The 18,037-nt window shown below is 46.7% G+C and overlaps 1 protein-coding gene across 1 annotated transcript in view; it reads right to left on the reverse strand.

Moving 5' to 3' along the window:
• LOC143934504 (uncharacterized) overlaps nt 1–18,037 on the reverse strand; it is a 51,406-nt gene that overhangs the window by 27,446 nt on the left and 5,923 nt on the right. Inside the window, exon 3 of the mRNA XM_077458181.1 lies at nt 5,430–5,568. Within this exon, the coding sequence (XP_077314307.1) occupies nt 5,430–5,568 (139 nt within the window). The remainder of the gene's footprint in view (nt 1–5,429; nt 5,569–18,037) is intronic.

An 18,037-nucleotide genomic window follows, 5' to 3' on the forward strand; every position in this document is an offset into this window, starting at 1 on the left:
CAGACATACTATGATAGGGGCAATAAAGCACACTCCCTCCTAGCGCGGAAGCTCAAAGATAAAATCCTTCTCTCTGCTCCACACCAGATAAAAACTAGATCTAATGCAATTGTTTCCCACCCCAAAGATATAGTTGATACGTTTGCTGGCTTTTATACGGAGCTCTATAATAGTCCTGACATCCCTAGCAACCCTGTGTCGGTGGAGGTTTCGCAGCGTATACAGCAGTACCTGTCCGACAGCGCTATCCCCAAAATTAGAGAGTCGGACTTGCTCATTTTGAACATGCCCGTCACGGAGGACGAAGTGGAACGGACCATTAAATCCCTCCCCGCACATAAATCCCCGGGTCCAGACGGTCTGCCCTACGAATACTATAAAGCATTTTCCCCCCTCTTAACACCGCACATGAGCAGCCTCTTTAACGCTTTTCTACAGCAAACGTCCCCTCAGATATGCAACGTTCCTTCCTTACCTTAATCCCCAAGCCAGATAAGGACCCCATCCTTTGCGCGAATTATAGACCCATTGCGTTGTTGAACGCAGACCTAAACATTTTTACTAAATTGTTATCTCTGCGCCTTAACAAGGTCCTACCCTCTTTGATCCACAAGGACCAAGTGGGCTTTGTCCCCCTCCGCCAAGCAGGGGATAACACCCGGAGGGTGATAGACCTTGTCGACGTGGCGAACAGGGAGGGAATGCCGTCCTTGCTCCTAAGCTTGGACGCAGAAAAGGCATTTGATAGATTGGGTTGGCCCTTCCTGTTCGCCACGCTGACCCACATAGGGATGGAGGGACCTTTTTTGCGAGCCATACAACATCTTTACTCCAACCCGTCTTCTCAAGTGAAGACCCCCTTTGCCACCTCTTCGCCCTTTTCCATCTCCAACGATACGCGTCAGGGATGCCCGCTGTCACCCCTACTATTCGCCCTCTGTATTGAACCCCTGGCGGCGTCTATTAGGCGGAACCAGGCTATAAGAGGGGTTCCGGTGCGAGGCCAGGAATTTAAGATTTCGCTATTTGCGGACGACGTAATTCTTACTCTTACCCAACCCAGGATATCCCTGCCCAACTTGCATATGGAATTAGATCGTTACAGTGCGCTATCGGGCTACAAACTTAATGCGTCGAAGTCCGAAGCCCTTCCGATTAACATTCCAGCGCTGGAGGTGGAACATCTACGATCCAACTTTCCCTGCCACTGGGGGTCCACTTCCCTTAGATACCTGGGGGTAAACATCACCCCAACCTATACCTCCCTCTATCAGGCAAACTATCCATCCCTTTATGGAGATATTAGGCGTCTGTTGTTACAGTGGCGGAAACATCAAATTTCTCTTCTTGGTAGAATAGCCTCTGTGAAGATGGCTATCCTCCCGAAACTCCTCTATCTTTTTCAGATCCTCCCCATCCCAGTCCCCTCCTCCCACCTGAAAAAATTGCAAAGGGACCTACTTCGATTCGCATGGAACTATAAAGGGCACAGAATACCTCGCTCGGTCATGACCGCCTCCCGATCGGATGGGGGGTTAGCATTCCCGGACCTAGTCAGGTACTATCAGGCTGCCCAACTCCGCGCGGTCGCTTCTTGGACTACCCAGAGGCCTCACAACCGCTGGTCGGAAATTGAATCCCGGTGGTTGGCCCCTATACACCCTAATAGCATGCTCTGGAGTGCGGCGCCATTGGTTCCCCAGTCCCAATTGTTGGGCCCCATGTCCCACCTGCAGAACCTATGGCGTAGGTCTTCCAAGGCGTTTGCCCTGACCTCGGCTAAATCGCTCCTGACCTCTTTTATATCCAACCCTCGAGTGCCAGATAGCCTATCTCGCCAGATGCAACACCCCCGGTCCTCCCGGAACCTTTTCCATCTGAGATCTCTGGTGGACCCCAGATCTAGGAGACTACTGATTTACACTGAACTCTAATCCCGGTTTGACCTCCCCCGGCAGAGCTTCTATAGTTACTTACAAATCCGTCACTTTGCCCAGACCATCTCATTAGACCTCCGTTTCTCCCCGCCTACCTTGTTTGAAATAGTTGTCTCAGCAGGTACAGCACAGAGGGGGATGATCTCGGATATTTATAAAATAATTAACGCCTTTCCTATGGGTCTTAACGGCAAACATGCATATATGCTTAAATGGGAGGAGGCTCTGGGTGAAGTGTTCACGGAGGAGCAATGGCGGGTGATTTGGTCACAGGCATCCAAGAGCTCCATGTGTACGCTCTACCGGGAGAATGCATACAAAATATTGTTCTTCTGGTACATGACCCCGGATGTCCTGCACGCTATTTATCTCTCTACAACAGACCGGTGCTGGCACTGTGTGGAGCATAAGGGCACCCTCTTGCATATATACTGGCAATGCCCTCGTATAGTCCCTTTCTGGACGGAAGTCCGTACGCTCTTGACCAGTGTCCTGGACCATCCCCTGGACTTGAACCCGAAGCACTTTTTACTGGGAGTCCCTTTCTCCAAACCCCTATAGAAATTATCCCGCCATATCTTGACCGCAGCGAGGTGTCTTGTAGCACTACATTGGAAAAAAACGCACCCCCCTACCCCAGAGGCATTATACGCTCGCATCAGAGACGTGGAGCTTATGGAGAGGATGACCGCCAGGATACAGGACCGGCTGGAAGCGCATGACGTAGTCTGGAATCCCTGGAATCTTAAGGGCGATCGACCCTTACAGGCAAGCGGAAGTATTCGGATGACTACCCACCCCTACTCCCTCCTTTTCCTCCCTACCTCTCTTTCTACCCTTTGGTATCCCTTTTCTTCTCTTTTTTTTTCTCTTTTTCCCTTCTTCCTTTCTCTTATTTCTATCTTTCTTCCAAACCCCCCCAAGGGGGGGTGTTTGATTGGGTTAATGTGTACTACAAGTATCTTACACTATTAGTCGACACCTGTATCCTCGGATTGCCACTCTTTACTGGCTGTTGAGTTTTGAGGACTGGTTTATTATTGGTTGGACTTTATCCCTGACTTACATGTGTTGCAGAACATGCTGTCTGTGAATAGCTCTACCTGGCCTGGTTTGTACCTGCTCCAGGTGGCTATACTCGGTAGGCCAATATGCTCTTATGGTATGTTCTCCCCTGTAATTTTTCTTTTCTCTTTCTTTCGCTCCGCCAATGCTGTATTGAAGTGTCTGACGTGTAATGTTTCACTTTATACCAATAAAAAGTTATTTGACAGAAGAGCCAGATTTAGACTTGCACCATGAAAAGCAGCAGTAATGCTGGACAAACTGGCTTTTTTTTTTTTTGCTAGAGCAATCACTCTCCAATATGCGATCGCTAGCACTAGCTACACATGCAGTTGTGTGTGGTAGCAAATTAACACATTTCAAGCATTGTGTTGATTTACTAAAACTAAGAAATCTGGTGCCACTCTGCATAGAAACCTATTGGGTTAGTTTTTTTTTTGGTCAAAGCTTAATTGAACAAGCTGATTGGTTTCTATGCAGAGCTGCACCAGATTTTGCACTCTCCAGTATTAGTAAATGAACCCCAATGTGTTGCTATTAGTAATTAAGTGTGGCTCCATGCTACACTCCACCGTTCCCTATGAGTGGCAATCGCTAGCGAGTAAAAATTGCCGGTGTGCGCCCATCCTGAAGCAGAACTGTTGTGTAGCACTGCAAAAGCAAGAGGCAACGGCTACATGTAATATACAAATATGCCTGCCCCCAAGTACCTATATAATTACAAATTATACATACAGAGTTGTTTTAAACAGTCAATGAAAAGATCATTTACACTCACCGGCCACTTTATTAGGTACACCTTGCTAGTAGCGGGTTGGACCCCCTTTTGCCTTCATTCTTGGTGGCATAGATACAACAAGGTGTTAGAAAAGTACCTCAGAGATTTTGCTCCATAGTGACATGATAGCATCACACAGTTGCTGCAGATTTGTCCGCTGCACATCCATGATGCCAATCTCCTGTTCCACCACATCCCAAGGGTGCTCTATTGGATGAGATGTGGTGAGTGTGGAGGCCATTGGAGGACAGGGACCACATTGTCCAGCGGTGAGATGATTGGAACTTTGTGAAATGGAGCATTATCCTGCTGGAAGGAGCCATCAGAAGATGGGGACACTGTAGTCATAAAGGGATGGACATGGTCAGCAACAATACTCAGGTAGGCCGTGACATTTAAATGATGCTCAATTGGTACTAAGGGGCCCAAAGTGTGCCAAGAAAATATCCCCCACACCATTACACCACCACCACCAGCCTGAACCGGGGATACAAGGCGGGATGGATCCATGATTTCATGTTGTTTACGCCAAATTCTGACCCAACCATCGCAGCTCAAATCCAGACTCATCAGACCAGGCAACGTTTTTTCCAATCTTCTATTGTTCAGTTTTGGTTAGTCTATGTGAATTGTAGCCTCAGTTTTCTTTCCGGTAGACTAGGTCCGACGGTCTTCCCGACGGACTTTCGGCGGCGTTTCGATAGACTTTCCGAACGAACGGACTAAGTCCGTTCCAAAGTGCGTTAGTTTTGAACGTGATGATGCAAGACGGGACTAAAAAAGGAAGTTTAATAGCCAGTAGCCAACAGCTTCCCTTGCGTCATGTTTGGTCTGTCGGACCAGCATACAGACAAACGGTTTTCCCGATAGGAATTGAGTCCGTCGGACAGATTTGAAACATGTTCTATTTCTAGGTCCATCTGATTTTTTTGGGGGGGAAAAACGAACGGATTAGCCCACACACAATTATCCGACGGTCTGATTCTGTCGGACCTAGTCTGCCGGAAAGTCCGGTCGTGTGTACGCGGCATTAGCTGACAGGAGTGGCACCCATTGTGGTGTTCTGCTGCTGTAGCCCATCTGCTTCAAGGTTTGATCTGTTGTCTGATTAGAGATGGTATTCTGCATACCTTGGGTGTAACGAGTGGGTATTTGAGTTACTGTTGCCTTTATATCATCTCACACCAGTCTGCCCATTCTCCTCTGACATCAACAAGGCATTTTCCTCCACACAACTGACGCTCACTGGATATTTTCTCTTTTTAGGACCATTCTCTGTAAACCCGAGAGATGTTTTATGTGTGAAAATCCCAGTAGATCAGCAGTTTCTGAAATACTCAGACCAACCCATCTGCCATCAACAACCATGCCACGTTCGAAAGTCACTTAAATCCTTTTTCTTCCGCATTCTGATACTCAGTTTGAACTTCAGCAAGTTGTCTTCACCCTGTCTAGATGCCTAAATGCATTGAGGTGCTCCCATGTGATTGGCTGATCAGCAATCTGCGTAACCAAGCAATTGAGCATGTATACCTAATAAAGTAGGCAGTGAGTGTATATCCAGATATTTTTATTGCATGTAAAAAATAAAAAAAATAAAGATTAAAGACAATAAAAGCATAACCAAGACCGTGACAATAGCCGCTTACCTGGAGTTTGTCGATCTTTTGCTCCAGTGGCTCTGATTCTGTTGATATATTTTCCTCTTCATACAACCAGACTTGAAATAATTCAATAAACTTTTCTGCATTCTTTATACTGTCAGCAGTGGAGGAAACTGTAACCTTCCTATTTGGGAGATGAACACAAAGTGGTATAAGAATACGGACTGTCACTGATAAAAACTGAAGAAAAGGAAAGTATCTTCCATCTTGTTTGAGTTGATATATATATTATATACATATTAGTGCAATTGTGACAATTCGTTTTTAGGGCAGGTTGGACCAGGGGCAGACTGACAACTCATGGGGCCCCCGGGCAACAGGAGATTATGGGGCCACACAATATACACAAACAAACACAGTATATACACAGACATATTTCTATTGACTGAGAAGGTACTGGAGAGGTGGGGCACCTATAATCTTGGGATTTTTAGACCAAAAGGATGCCAGTAAGGGACATTTCAGAGACAGATATAAAAAAAAAAACACACAGATTTTTACATACTGTCCCTGGTTTTACTGAGGCTGGCAACCCTGATGGGCCCCCCCAGGGGCCTGGGGCCCTCAGGCAGTGCACGAGTGGCCGAATGGTCAGTCTGCCCCTGGGTTGGACCATAACCGCTAGGAACACAAAATACCATTCTTCCTTCTCTTCAGAAACAATTGAGTACTGTCCGGGATACTTTTATTATTTGCACCAACATAAAATGTTTCAGAAAGAAGAATACAACAAGCATAAAACAAAACAGAAACAGAAGGGGGCTTATAGTGCAGGAAAATATTCTGTGCTTGAAAAACCCATAGGGTTGCAAGAGGACGGCCACAAAGCCAACCATTCAAAATTTTCACTTTGGTAAGAGCTACTTCTGTGGATATAAGTTAACCACTTGCTTGCTGGGCAATTAAACCCCCCTCCTATCCAGACCAATTTTCAGCGCTAATGCACTTTGAATGACAATTGCGCGGTCATACAACACTGTACCCAAATTACATTTTTATAATTTTCCCCTCCAAATAGAGCTTTCTTTTGGTGGTATTTGATCAACTCTGTGTTTTTTTGTTTTTTAATGTAAAAAGACAGAATTAAAAAAAAATATATATATATATTTTTTTTTTTTTATTTTGTTATAAAATTTTAAAATGGGTAATTTTTGTCCATCATTGATGTACGCTGATGAACTGATGGGCAACGACAGGTGACAGTGATGGGCACTGATGGGGGGCAGTGATGGGCACTGATGGGGGGCAGTGATGGGCACTCATTGGTTACACATCAGTGTAACATCAGCAGCACTGCAACATCAGCAGCACTTCTAGGTGGCACTAATTGGCACCACTTGTGGGCATTGATAGGTGCCATAAATGAGGCATAATTGCCTCTTCCTTTTCGGGACCGATGTCCCTTTAAGATGAGCCGGTGATCTGCTTTTTTTTTCTCCTCCGCCATCAGCGTGAGGAGAAAAAAAAAACCGATCACCGAGCTTTTGTTTTGATCATGTGATCAGCTGTCATTGGCTGACAGCTGATCACATGGTAAGGGGCCGGGACCGACCCCTTACTCGGATCGGTGATCACCCAAGTCTCAGTGACTCAGTAATCACAGGGCGCGCACAGGGAGCGTGCACAGGGGAGGCCAACTTATGACGGCCTTCTGGGAATTCAGATCCGCGCTGTGGCCGTCATTCAGCAATCGCGCGGATGTCAAGTGGTTAGAGAGTAAATCCACTTTTGTTGGGGAAAAAAGCATTCCCCTCTGGGTGATCTATGTACATTGCAGGGATTTTAGCAAACTTTTTGCAGATTCCTACCTTTTGTTAGCCTGAGGAAATATTGGTGCGTTTGTCTGTGTTCAGGTCCAGAGTGAAACTGTATGGGAGGGATTTTTATAATTATCAATCAGCTGCTGCACCTGCAGGGCTTTAATGCGGAAAGCAGCAGGGTTTGCGTCCCTTTAGACATGATTTCCGTTTGGCAGTATCTCACCAAAAAACTATTTTGTTGCAGGGGGGTGACCAAATCTGACTTGAATCTTAGTGCAGACTTCTGGGAAAATCAGTAAGCCAATCACACAAGCAGGAAATTACATTTCGGGGGGGGCGTTCTGTACACAATCTGTGCACAGGACGCCTCAAGGTTGCCATATTGCATTGAATTTTACAGAAAATGACAGCGGCTGCAGATTGAAAAGGAAACGCCATTTTTATAAACATTCCCAATTACAATATGACGTGTCACAATGGTATATAAATAAGAAAAAAACTGCACCCATAATACGCTTTTTTCTTAGTTTTTTTCTTATTTATATTGTTTGCTGTGTTTATCCCACCCAAACTGCAGCCTTTTTTATTAAATTTTTTTTTTTTTTTTTAGGAATGCGCAGTTTTCTATATTTCACAATGGCATATGCTATATTTTTTTATTTGCCATTTTGTTTACCATGAAAGTGGAGTTACTTACTGACCTCCTAACTGGGAAAATAGTGATTTTACAGTAAAATACCGGGGTTAAGGCTGCAGCTAGATGCCATAACCCTGGTATTAACATTTTCAGCAGCCACTGCTCTTTCTCCTTAAAGTGATCAGAGTGGCCGATTAGCTGCTGGATCACTTTTAGAAGCTCCCCCCTTTCTGGTGGTTATCAGGCTTACATAGCTCATCAGAAGGCCCAGGAACTGGTGCAGGAGCTTGGCCATAGAGTAGCGATGAACAGAGGAAAGATGGCCTCAGCTCATCCCTATGGCCTAGAAGGCTGGGAGCGACGTCATGAAGTCACTTTCAGTTCACGGCCGATGTAAACGAGGCGTTTTTATTTTTTTGTTTCTTTTTGCAAAGCATTCAATTAAAAATGTTTTTCTTTGATCTGATGCTTTCCATTGTACAGCCATGGCCAAAAGTTTTGAGAATGACACAAGTATTAACTTTCACAAAGTCAGCTGCTTCAGTGTTTTTAGATCTTTTTGTCAGATGTTACTATAGGATACTGAAGTATAATTACAAGCATTTCATAAGTGTCAAAGGCTTTTATTGACAATGACATGAAGTTTATTCACAGAGTCAATATTTGCAGTGTTAAACCTTCTTTTTCAAGACCTCTGAAATTCTCCCTTGCATGCTGTCATCAACTTCTGGGTCACACCCTGACTGTAGGCAGCCCATTCTTGCACGATCAATGCACGGAGTTTGTCGGAATTTGTGGGAGTTTTTTTTTTTTTTTTTTGTTCACCGGCCTCTTGAGGATTGACCACAAGTTCTCAATGGGATTGAGGTCTGGGGAGTGAACTGGCCATGGACCCAAAATTTCAATGTTTTGTTCCCAAAGCCACTTAGTTATCACTTTTGCCTTATGGCAAGGTGCTCCATCATGCAGAAAAAGGCATTGTTCCTCACCAAACTGTTCTTGCTTGGTTGGGAGTTGCTCTTGGAGGATGTTTTGTACCATTCTTTATTCATGGCGGTGTTCTTAGGCAAAATTGTGAGTGAGCCCCACTCCCTTGGCTGAGGAGCAACCGCACACATGAATGGTCTCATGAATGGTCTCATGAATGGGCTCAGGATGCTTTACTGTTGGCATGAAACAGGACTGATGGTAGCGCTCATCTGTTCTTCTCCAGACAAGGTTTTTTCTGGATGTCCTAAACAATCGGAAAGGGCATTCATCAGAGAATATAAAGCCCCATACACACTATCAGTTTTTCTGCTGAGTTTTTCCTTCAGATTTACCAAAACCATATAATATGAGGTCAAACCTTAGGAGTTTCCAATTGCATGCAATCAGGCAGGCCCTTGTACTACATGGTTTTGGTAAATCTGATGGAAAAACTCAGCAGAAAAACTGATAGTGTGTATGGGACATTACTTTCCCCCAGTCCTCAGCAGTCCAATCCCTGTACCTATTGCTGAATATCAGTCTGTCCCTGATGTTTTTCATGGAGAAAAGTGGCTTCTTTGCTGCCCTTCTCGACACCAGGCCATCCTCCAAAAGTCTTCTCGCTGTGCGTTCCGATGTCCTCACACCTGCCTGCTGCCATTCTTGGGTACTGGTGGTGCCACCGATCCCACAGCTGAATCAACTGTAGGAGATGTTCCTGGCGCTTGCTGGACTTTCTTGGTCACCCTGAGGCTCGGTTCACACAGGGGCGACTTGTCCAGGCGACTTAGCCACCTGACAAGTCGCGCTCTGTTCTGTACTATGGAACCGTTCTAATAGGAGCGACTCAAGTCAAAAGGTTCCTGTACTACTTTTGGGGCGACTTCAGGCGACTTGCATTGACTTCTATACAGAAGTCATTTTGCAAGTCGCCGCTGAAGTCGTTTGCAGGTCGCGTCTGTGAGTCGCGCTGCAAGTCGTGCCGCCCCTGTGTGAACCGAGCCTTAAGCCTTCTTCACTAATTCAGTGGAAATGTTTTTTTTTTTTTTTTTATATAGAAAAAAGTTAATTTTCACAGCAAAGAGAGACTTTGCAATTAACTGCAATTTATCTGATCGCTCTTCAAAACATTCTTGAGTATTTTGGAGTTTATGCAAATTGCCATTATAAAAACTGAGGCAGCAGATTTTGTGAAAATTAATATTTGTGTCATTCTCAAAAGTTTCGGCCACAGCTGTAGAAGAGGGATGTCGAGTCTTATTGACCCCAGATCTCTCTATAAAGAGGTCCTGCCATACTTTATCGTTAACACAAGAGATGTTTACATTTTTTGTGATAGCAATAAAAGTGACTAAAAAAATAAATTTAATAGGGACAGAGTCAAAATAAAAAAAAAAATGTAATAAAATACATTTAAAAAAAAATATTTAAAGCGTCCTCATGCTCGCAATATTTCTAGCACTATAAGCCAATCACAACTCGGGAGCCACGTCGCACAACCGCGCAATTTCCCCGAGCTACATCACCAATCTTGTCTCCAAATATCACCCAAATCGTTCCCTCCGTTCTTCTCAAGACCTCCTACTCTCAAGCTCTCTCGTCTCCTCCTCCCATGCTCATCTCCAGGATTTCTCCAGAGCCTCTCCCATCCTCTGGAACTCGCTACCTCCACTGGTCCGGCTATCCCCCTACTCTGGCTACCTTAAGGCGATTGCTGAAAACTCATCTCTTCAGGGAAGCCTATCACGTCTCCAACTAATCGCCTACCACTTCCATCAACTCATTCCCACAGTAATAACCTTTTGTACCACCTGCCCCACCCTATTAGATTGTAAACTCTTCTGAGCAGGGCCCTCTTAATCCTCTTGTATTTTAATTGTATTGTAACTGTATTGTCTCCTTTTATATTGTAAAGCGCTGTGTAAATTGTTGGCGTTATATAAATCCTGAATAATAATAATAGCACTTGCCCTCTTCTAACTCTAAACTGGTAACCTATAAACATTTTTAAAGCATCACCTATGGATATTTTTAACCACTGCACATACGACCGGGTGGGTGCTTCCTCCTCCTGAGTGGACGTTCAGGAACGTCCCTCAGAAGGAGGGGGAACGCCTGCGCATCGGCTTGAACCCGATGCGCTTGTGTCACCTGGACACGGCGCATCTCTGATCGGCAGGAGGGCTCTGTGATTGGCCCTCCTGATCACATGATGGCTGTGTCCAATCACAGCCATCATGCGACGTAAATAGAGAGCCGGTTGCTAGTCGATCGGCTCTTCTTACACAGAAGTTGTCAGTGAGAAGAGCGGATCGCTGCAGCCGGCCGGTGATCAGTGAGTATGAGCTGTTTTTTACAGCATTTTACACACCAATCACCAGCCCAGTGTCCCCACACAATGTCCCCAAAATAGTGTCCTCAAAACACCTATCCCCCACATATGCAACAGTAAAATCATATGTCCCAATGACCATCTGCACACACATGTCCGTGATCATCTGCGCACATCTATCCGTGATCACACAAACCAATTATTATACACTTGCTGGATTTTTTTTTTTACCAAAGATATGTAGCAGAATACATTTTGGCTTAAATACATGACAAAATTAGATTTTATTGGATTTCTTTTAAAATAGAAAGTAGAAGAATTTTTTTTTATTTTCAAAATGTCCGCTCTTTTTTTGCTTATATCGCAAAAAATAAAAAAAACGATAAAAATGTCATTTGGGTACAGTGTTGCATAACTGTGCAATTGTTATTGAAAGTGCAAGAGCGCTGAAAGCTGAAACTTGGCCTGGAAAGGAAAAGGGTGAAAGTGGCCAGTATGGAAGTGGTTAAGTACCGTACTTTGGCGCCACAAGCGTGTGCAATTTTAAAGCGTGACATGTTAGATATAATTACTCTTTGATATTAAAAAAACAAAAATAAATGATTATATAATCATTTTTTTTTTCTTTTAATTCATTAACCACTTCAGCCCCGGAAGAATTTACCCCATTCCTGACCAGAGCACTTTGTGCGTATCGGCACTGCGTCGCTTTAACTGACCATTGCACTGTCGTGCGACGTTGCACCCAAAGAAAATTTATGTCCTTTTTTTTCCCCCCACAAATAGAGCTTCCTTTTGGTGGTATTTGATCACCTCTGCGGTTCTTATTTTTTTGCACTATAAACAAAGAAAAGAGCGACAATTTTGAAAAAAACAATTTTTTGCTATAATAAATATCCCCCCCCCCCCCCTAAAAAAAACAATTTTTTTTCTCATTGTAGGCGATATGTATTCTTCTACATATTTTTGGTAAAAAAGAATGCAATAAGCGTATATATTGGTTGGTTTGCACAAAAGTTATAGCATCTGCAAAATAGGGGATTTGTAGCATTTTTATTATTATTTTTTTTATTAGTAATGCCGATCTGCGATTTTTATTGTGACTGCGACATTATGGCGGACACATCGGACACTTGACACCATTTTGGGACCAGTGTCATTTATACAGCGATCAGTGCTATAAAATGCACTGATTACTGTGAAAGTTACACTGGCAGGGAAGGGGTTAAACACTAGGGGGCGATGAAGGGGTTAAGTGTGTCCTAGGGAGGTTTTCTAAATGTAGGGGGGGTGGGCTACCACTGACATGACAGCGATCACTCAATCACTACTCCCGATGACAGGGAGTAGTGGATCTGTCATGTCACTAGGCAGAACAGGGAAATGCCTTGTTTACAAAGGCATCTCCCAGTTCTTCCGTTCTATGACATGATCGCGGGCCCCCGGTGTACACAGAATCCGCGGGACCGGCGAGCACGGTCACGGAGCACGGTCACTGAGCACGCGGCGGGCACGGTCACAGAAGACGCGGCGGGCACGGTCACAGAAGACGCGGCGGGCACGGTCACAGAAGACGCGGCGGGCACAGTCACAGAAGACGCGGCGGGCACAGTCACAGAAGACGCGGCGGGCACAGTCACAGAAGACGCGGCGGGCACAGTCACAGAAGACGCGGCGGGCACAGTCACAGAAGACGCGGCGGGCACAGTCACAGAAGACGCGGCGGGCACAGTCACAGAACACGCGGCGGGCACAGTCACAGAACACGCGGCGGGCACAGTCACAGAACACGCGGCGGGCACAGTCACAGAACACGCGGCGGGCACAGTCACAGAAGACGCGGCGGGCACAGTCACAGAACACGCGGCGGGCACAGTCACAGAACACGCGGCGGGCACAGTCACAGAACACACGGCGGGCACAGTCACAGAACACACGGCGGGTGCACGGGACTACAATGCCGTGATTTAAAGGGGACGCACCTGTACGCCCACTTGCTGTGCCAACATACATCGTCGTGCGCTGGTCGGCTAGTGGTTAAAAATGTGCAAATATCGTGTGAAAAAATTGCAACAGCCACCATTTTATTCTCTAGGGCCCCTGCTAAAAAAAAATTATGTTTGGGGGCTCTAAGTAATTTTCTAGCAAAAAAAAAATACTGATTTTCACATGTAAACAAAAAGTGTCAGTCAGAATAGGCCTAGTCCTTAAAGCGGAGCTCCACCTAAAACGCTGCCACATTTGGCACCTTTCGGGCGGGTACCTGGTTTTGCTTCCGGTTGACATTTTGGCATGGCAAACACAGCCGGAAGTTTGCCCCCTCCTCCCCCCGGTCCATTCACAAACTGCACCAAGCTTTACGCATGCGCAGTAGGGAACCGGCTGTGAAGCCGCAAGGTTTCACTACCGGTTTCCCTTAGCCGAGATGGAGGCGGCAGCACCGGAGAGCCAACCATAAAATTGGCTCAGGTGAAGACACCGCTGGCTCGGGTGAAGACACCCGAATATTAAAAGTCAGCAGCCACAGTACTTGTAGCTGCTGACCTGGCCTGGAGCTCTGCTTTAAGTGGTTAAGCTTTCTAAGTCCAGAACAGCATTCAACTTTTCTATTCACAGTCCCATTGTGGGAGGTTGGGACAATATCCAAAGTTGTGCTGGAGTTTTTCTGGTCAGAGTACAGGCCTCTAACTATTGTCAACTAAAAGTGAGAGCTTCGAAATGGGAAGCTCCAAAATGTCCAAGAGTCCCATGTGTGGTTCTGAGGAGCATTGATGGAATACACAATTAGTGTTATCAAACACTTCCTGCCAGTAGCGGACCAATTTGGGGCATTTCCAGAACATGTACCCCTTTGTCACAAGGGGTGGGCACTGGGCAGTGTACTTCAGAGGGTGCCAGTTGGGCTGTTAGGGCGTAACAACAAGTCTGGCAGAGACCCTGATATCATCCCTCTCTGGAGCAGGCTGCTCTCCCCTTACAACACTATCGGGAGTGCCGGAGGATATCAACAATATACAAACAGGTTGGGCAGTTGGAGGAAGCATTCCTCTTAGGAAAAGGTATTTCCTTGGCAGCACATTGACGGCATTTTTAAACAATAGAATTCTTATTCCCTCTGAGATCCCTTAAGCTGAATGCAATACAGAAAACAATAGATTCCTTATGTTTTTAAAACGTTCCTATTATTGTTGCTATGTATTTCTAGGCTTATTTATCAAACAGTGCAAAGAACACACCGCTAAATAAGAAGTGCAGCACCATGACCAACTATAAAATGTAACTTTACTGAAGTCAGTAGTACAATATGGATAGTGACTGCTTGCTATGGGTTACTACACATCATTCCTGGCTCTTTGCATTGTTTTACAGCAGGGGTCTCCAAACATTGTTTGCCTTTATCTGGCCCTTGGGGCACTATTCCCCCCACGGATACCAATGATGGGGCACTATTCCCCCCACTGATACAAGCCAATATTCCTCACACTGACCCCAACGATGGGGCACTATTCCCCCCACTGATACAAGCCAATATTCCTCACACTGACCCCAACGATGGGGCACTATTCCCCCCACTGATACAAGCCAATATTCCTCACACTGACCCCAACGATGGGGCACTATTCCCCCCACTGATACAAGCCAATATTCCTCACACTGACCCCAACGATGGGGCACTATTCCCCCCACTGATACAAGCCAATATTCCTCACACTGACCCCAACGATGGGGCACTATTCCTCCCACTGATACAAGCTAATATTCCTCCCACTGACGCCAACGATGGGGCACTATTCCTCCCACTGATACAAGCTAATATTCCTCCCACTGACGCCAACGATGGGGCACTATTCCTCCCACTGATACAAGCTAATATTCCTCCCACTGACCCCAATGATGGGGCACTATTCCTCCCACTGATACAAGCTAATATTCCTCCCACTTACACCAATGATGGGGCACTATTCCTCCCACTGACACCAATGATGGGGCACTATTCCTCCCACGGACACCAATGATGGGGCACTATTCCTCCCACGGACACCAATGATGGGGCACTATTCCTCCCACGGACACCAATGATGGGGCACTATTCCTCCCACGGACACCAATGATGGGGCACTATTCCTCCCACGGACACCAATGATGGGGCACTATTCCTCCCACTGATACAAGCTAATATTCCTCCCACTGACGCCAACGATGGGGCACTATTCCTCCCACTGATACAAGCTAATATTCCTCCCACTGACGCCAACGATGGGGCACTATTCCTCCCACTGATACAAGCTAATATTCCTCCCACTGACGCCAATGGGGCACTATTCCTCCCACTGATACAAGCTAATATTCCTCCCACTGACGCCAACGATGGGGCACTATTCCCCCCACTGATACAAGCTAATATTCCTCCCACTGACGCCAACGATGGGGCACTATTCCCCCCACTGATACAAGCTAATATTCCTCCCACTGACGCCAACGATGGGGCACTATTCCCCCCACTGATACAAGCTAATATTCCTCCCACTGACGCCAATGATGGGGCACTATTCCCCCCACTGATACAAGCTAATATTCCTCCCACTGACGCCAACGATGGGGCACTATTCCCCCCACTGATACAAGCTAATATTCCTCCCACTGACGCCAACGATGGGGCACTATTCCCCCCACTGATACAAGCTAATAGTCCTCCCACTGACGCCAACGATGGGGCACTATTCCTCCCACTGATACAAGCTAATATTCCTCCCACTGACGCCAACGATGGGGCACTATTCCTCCCACTGATACAAGCTAATATTCCTCCCACTTACACCAATGATGGGGCACTATTCCTCCCACTGACACCAATGATGGGGCACTATTCCTCCCACGGACACCAATGATGGGGCACTATTCCTCCCACTGATACAAGCTAATATTCCTCCCACTGACGCCAACGATGGGGCACTATTCCCCCCACTGATACAAGCTAATATTCCTCCCACTGACGCCAACGATGGGGCACTATTCCCCCCACTGATACAAGCTAATATTCCTCCCACTGACGCCAATGATGGGGCACTATTCCCCCCACTGATACAAGCTAATATTCCTCCCACTGACGCCAACGATGGGGCACTATTCCCCCCACTGATACAAGCTAATATTCCTCCCACTGACGCCAACGATGGGGCACTATTCCCCCCACTGATACAAGCTAATATTCCTCCCACTGACGCCAATGATGGGGCACTATTCCCCCCACTGATACAAGCTAATATTCCTCCCACTGACGCCAACGATGGGGCACTATTCCCCCCACTGATACAAGCTAATATTCCTCCCACTGACGCCAACGATGGGGCACTATTCCCCCCACTGATACAAGCTAATAGTCCTCCCACTGACGCCAACGATGGGGCACTATTCCTCCCACTGATACAAGCTAATATTCCTCCCACTGACGCCAACGATGGGGCACTATTCCTCCCACTGATACAAGCTAATATTCCTCCCACTGACCCCAATGATGGGGCACTATTCCTCCCACTGATACAAGCTAATATTCCTCCCACTTACACCAATGATGGGGCACTATTCCTCCCACTGACACCAATGATGGGGCACTATTCCTCCCACGGACACCAATGATGGGGCACTATTCCTCCCACTAACACCAATGATGGGGCACTATTCCTCCCACGGACACCAATGATGGGGCACTATTCCTCCCACGGACACCAATGATGGGGCACTATTCCTCCCACGGACACCAATGATGGGGCACTATTCCTCCCACTGATACAAGCTAATATTCCTCCCACTGACGCCAACGATGGGGCACTATTCCTCCCACTGATACAAGCTAATATTCCTCCCACTGACGCCAACGATGGGGCACTATTCCTCCCACTGATACAAGCTAATATTCCTCCCACTGACGCCGATGGGGCACTATTCCTCCCACTGATACAAGCTAATATTCCTCCCACTGACGCCAACGATGGGGCACTATTCCCCCCACTGATACAAGCTAATATTCCTCCCACTGACGCCAACGATGGGGCACTATTCCCCCCACTGATACAAGCTAATATTCCTCCCACTGACGCCAACGATGGGGCACTATTCCCCCCACTGATACAAGCTAATATTCCTCCCACTGACGCCAACGATGGGGCACTATTCCCCCCACTGATACAAGCTAATATTCCTCCCACTGACGCCAATGATGGGGCACTATTCCCCCCACTGATACAAGCTAATATTCCTCCCACTGACGCCAACGATGGGGCACTATTCCCCCCACTGATACAAGCTAATATTCCTCCCACTGACGCCAACGATGGGGCACTATTCCTCCCACTGATACAAGCTAATATTCCTCCCACTGACCCCAATGATGGGGCACTATTCCCCCCACTGATACAAGCTAATATTCCTCCCACTTACACCAATGATGGGGCACTATTCCTCCCACTGACACCAATGATAGGGCACTATTCCTCCCACGGACACCAATGATGGGGCACTATTCCTCCCACGGACACCAATGATGGGGCACTATTCCTCCCACGGACACCAATGATGGGGCACGATTCCTCCCACGGACACCAATGATGGGGCACGATTCCTCCCACGGACACCAATGATGGGGCACTATTCCTCCCACGGACACCAATGATGGGGCACTATTCCTCCCACGGACACCAATGATGGGGCACTATTCCTCCCACGGACACCAATGATGGGGCACTATTCCTCCCACGGACACCAATGATGGGGCACTATTCCTCCCACGGACACCAATTATGGGGCACGATTCCTCCCACGGACACCAATGATGGGGCACTATTCCTCCCACTGACACCAATGATGGGCACCATTTCTCCCGGTGACACAAATGGTG

The sequence above is a fragment of the Lithobates pipiens genome, unplaced genomic scaffold (assembly GCF_037356315.1).
Source record: "Lithobates pipiens isolate NorthernLeopardFrog02 unplaced genomic scaffold, aLitPip1_a1.2 Scaffold_27, whole genome shotgun sequence".
In the NCBI taxonomy this organism is placed as follows: Eukaryota; Metazoa; Chordata; class Amphibia; order Anura; family Ranidae; genus Lithobates; species Lithobates pipiens.